General features: G+C 43.7%; 1 protein-coding gene across 1 annotated transcript in view; it reads left to right on the top strand.

The window, feature by feature from the left end:
- Positions 1 to 155: 155 nt before the first annotated feature.
- LOC106012692 (solute carrier organic anion transporter family member 4A1) overlaps positions 156 to 1,246 on the top strand; it is a gene marked incomplete at both ends in the record, with an annotated part of 2,460 nt that continues 1,369 nt past the window's right edge. Inside the window, 1 exon segment of the mRNA XM_013086410.1 lies at positions 156 to 220. Coding sequence (XP_012941864.1) covers positions 156 to 220 — 65 coding nt within the window.

Raw genomic sequence — 1,246 nt, 5'->3', positions numbered from 1 at the left:
CCTGACAGGTGTGTCAAATTCTAAGAGTGTAGGAACATTCTTTCTTTTACCTGACAGGTGTGTCAAATTCTAAGAGTGTAGGAACATTCTTTCTTTAACCTGACAGGTGTGTCAAATTCTAAGAGTGTAGGAACATTCTTTCTTTTTCCTGACAGGTGTGTTCCGGATCACCAGCGGTCATTTGGTCTGGGCATCCAGTGGATTGTGGCTCGCTGTTTGGGTACGTCTGCTTGTGGTACAACATGTTTTTGTTTGTTTTTTTATAGTAGAGGGTTTTACGGCGCTCACAACTGCATAAGATCAAATGAGCGCCAAGGGGTGGGAACAACATGTACTGGTGATGACTTTCCTGTAGGCTCAGGCTTGGGCAAACTATTCCGCATCTCTAGCGTCGGTGGCCTAGTGGTTAGGCTCTCGGACTTGCAACCGTAAGGTTGTGGGTTCGAATCCTGTCAGGGGCCCGACGTTGTGTCCTTGGGAAAGGCACTTTACACGAGTTTTCCTCACTTGACCCATGTGGGAATGGGTACCCAGCTATAGACAGTGAAAGATCTTGTCAGTTTCTTAGTGTTTGAGTGCTTAATCAGCTGCTTGCACTGTACACTGTATGCTTCCCGGGAAGCTGAGAATGTTTCGGAGTGTTCTGTGGTCTGCTGGGGTAATAATATAGTGTAAAGCGCATAGAGCCTGCTGTTGAGCGGGGGTATGCGCTATACAAATGCTATTTATATATATATAGCAATTTCTTTTCCAACACCACATAAATATTGACGTTCTGAACCGGACAAAAGAGTTACTCTAACGCACTCCTTGTAAGAAATACAGTGGAGCCTGCTCTGAAGGCCATGCCAGCTCTGTGCAAGTCAGTCACCTGTACAAACCTGTCCCTGTCGTTTTATGCAAGAAAAATTAAGAAATTATGTAAAACTGAGCCCAAAAACGTGAAATTATGCAATTCTGTTAATTTTTACAAAGAATGATAAAGGAAAATAATCAGAAATTATGAAAAAAAAGATCAAATTTGGCTAAATTATGCGGGGTGCAGAAAACTACGGGGACAGACCAACGACCATCTCCCTCTTCCCCCTTTGCGTTATTTCTATATTCAAATTACTATCCGAAACACCCACCTGTTTAAGACAACCACTTTTCCCCTCGACGATGGATGGCCATCATAGACAATTTCAACCATAGTTTTCTAGTCTTAACAAGCTTCCCTTTGGGCCACCCCTCCCCCCGCCAAAAA

The sequence above is a fragment of the Aplysia californica genome, unplaced genomic scaffold (assembly GCF_000002075.1).
Source record: "Aplysia californica isolate F4 #8 unplaced genomic scaffold, AplCal3.0 scaffold00464, whole genome shotgun sequence".
Classification (NCBI taxonomy): Eukaryota; Metazoa; Mollusca; class Gastropoda; order Aplysiida; family Aplysiidae; genus Aplysia; species Aplysia californica.
The sequence above is the reverse complement of the archived record's forward strand: the minus strand, read 5'-3'. Positions and strand labels throughout refer to the sequence as shown.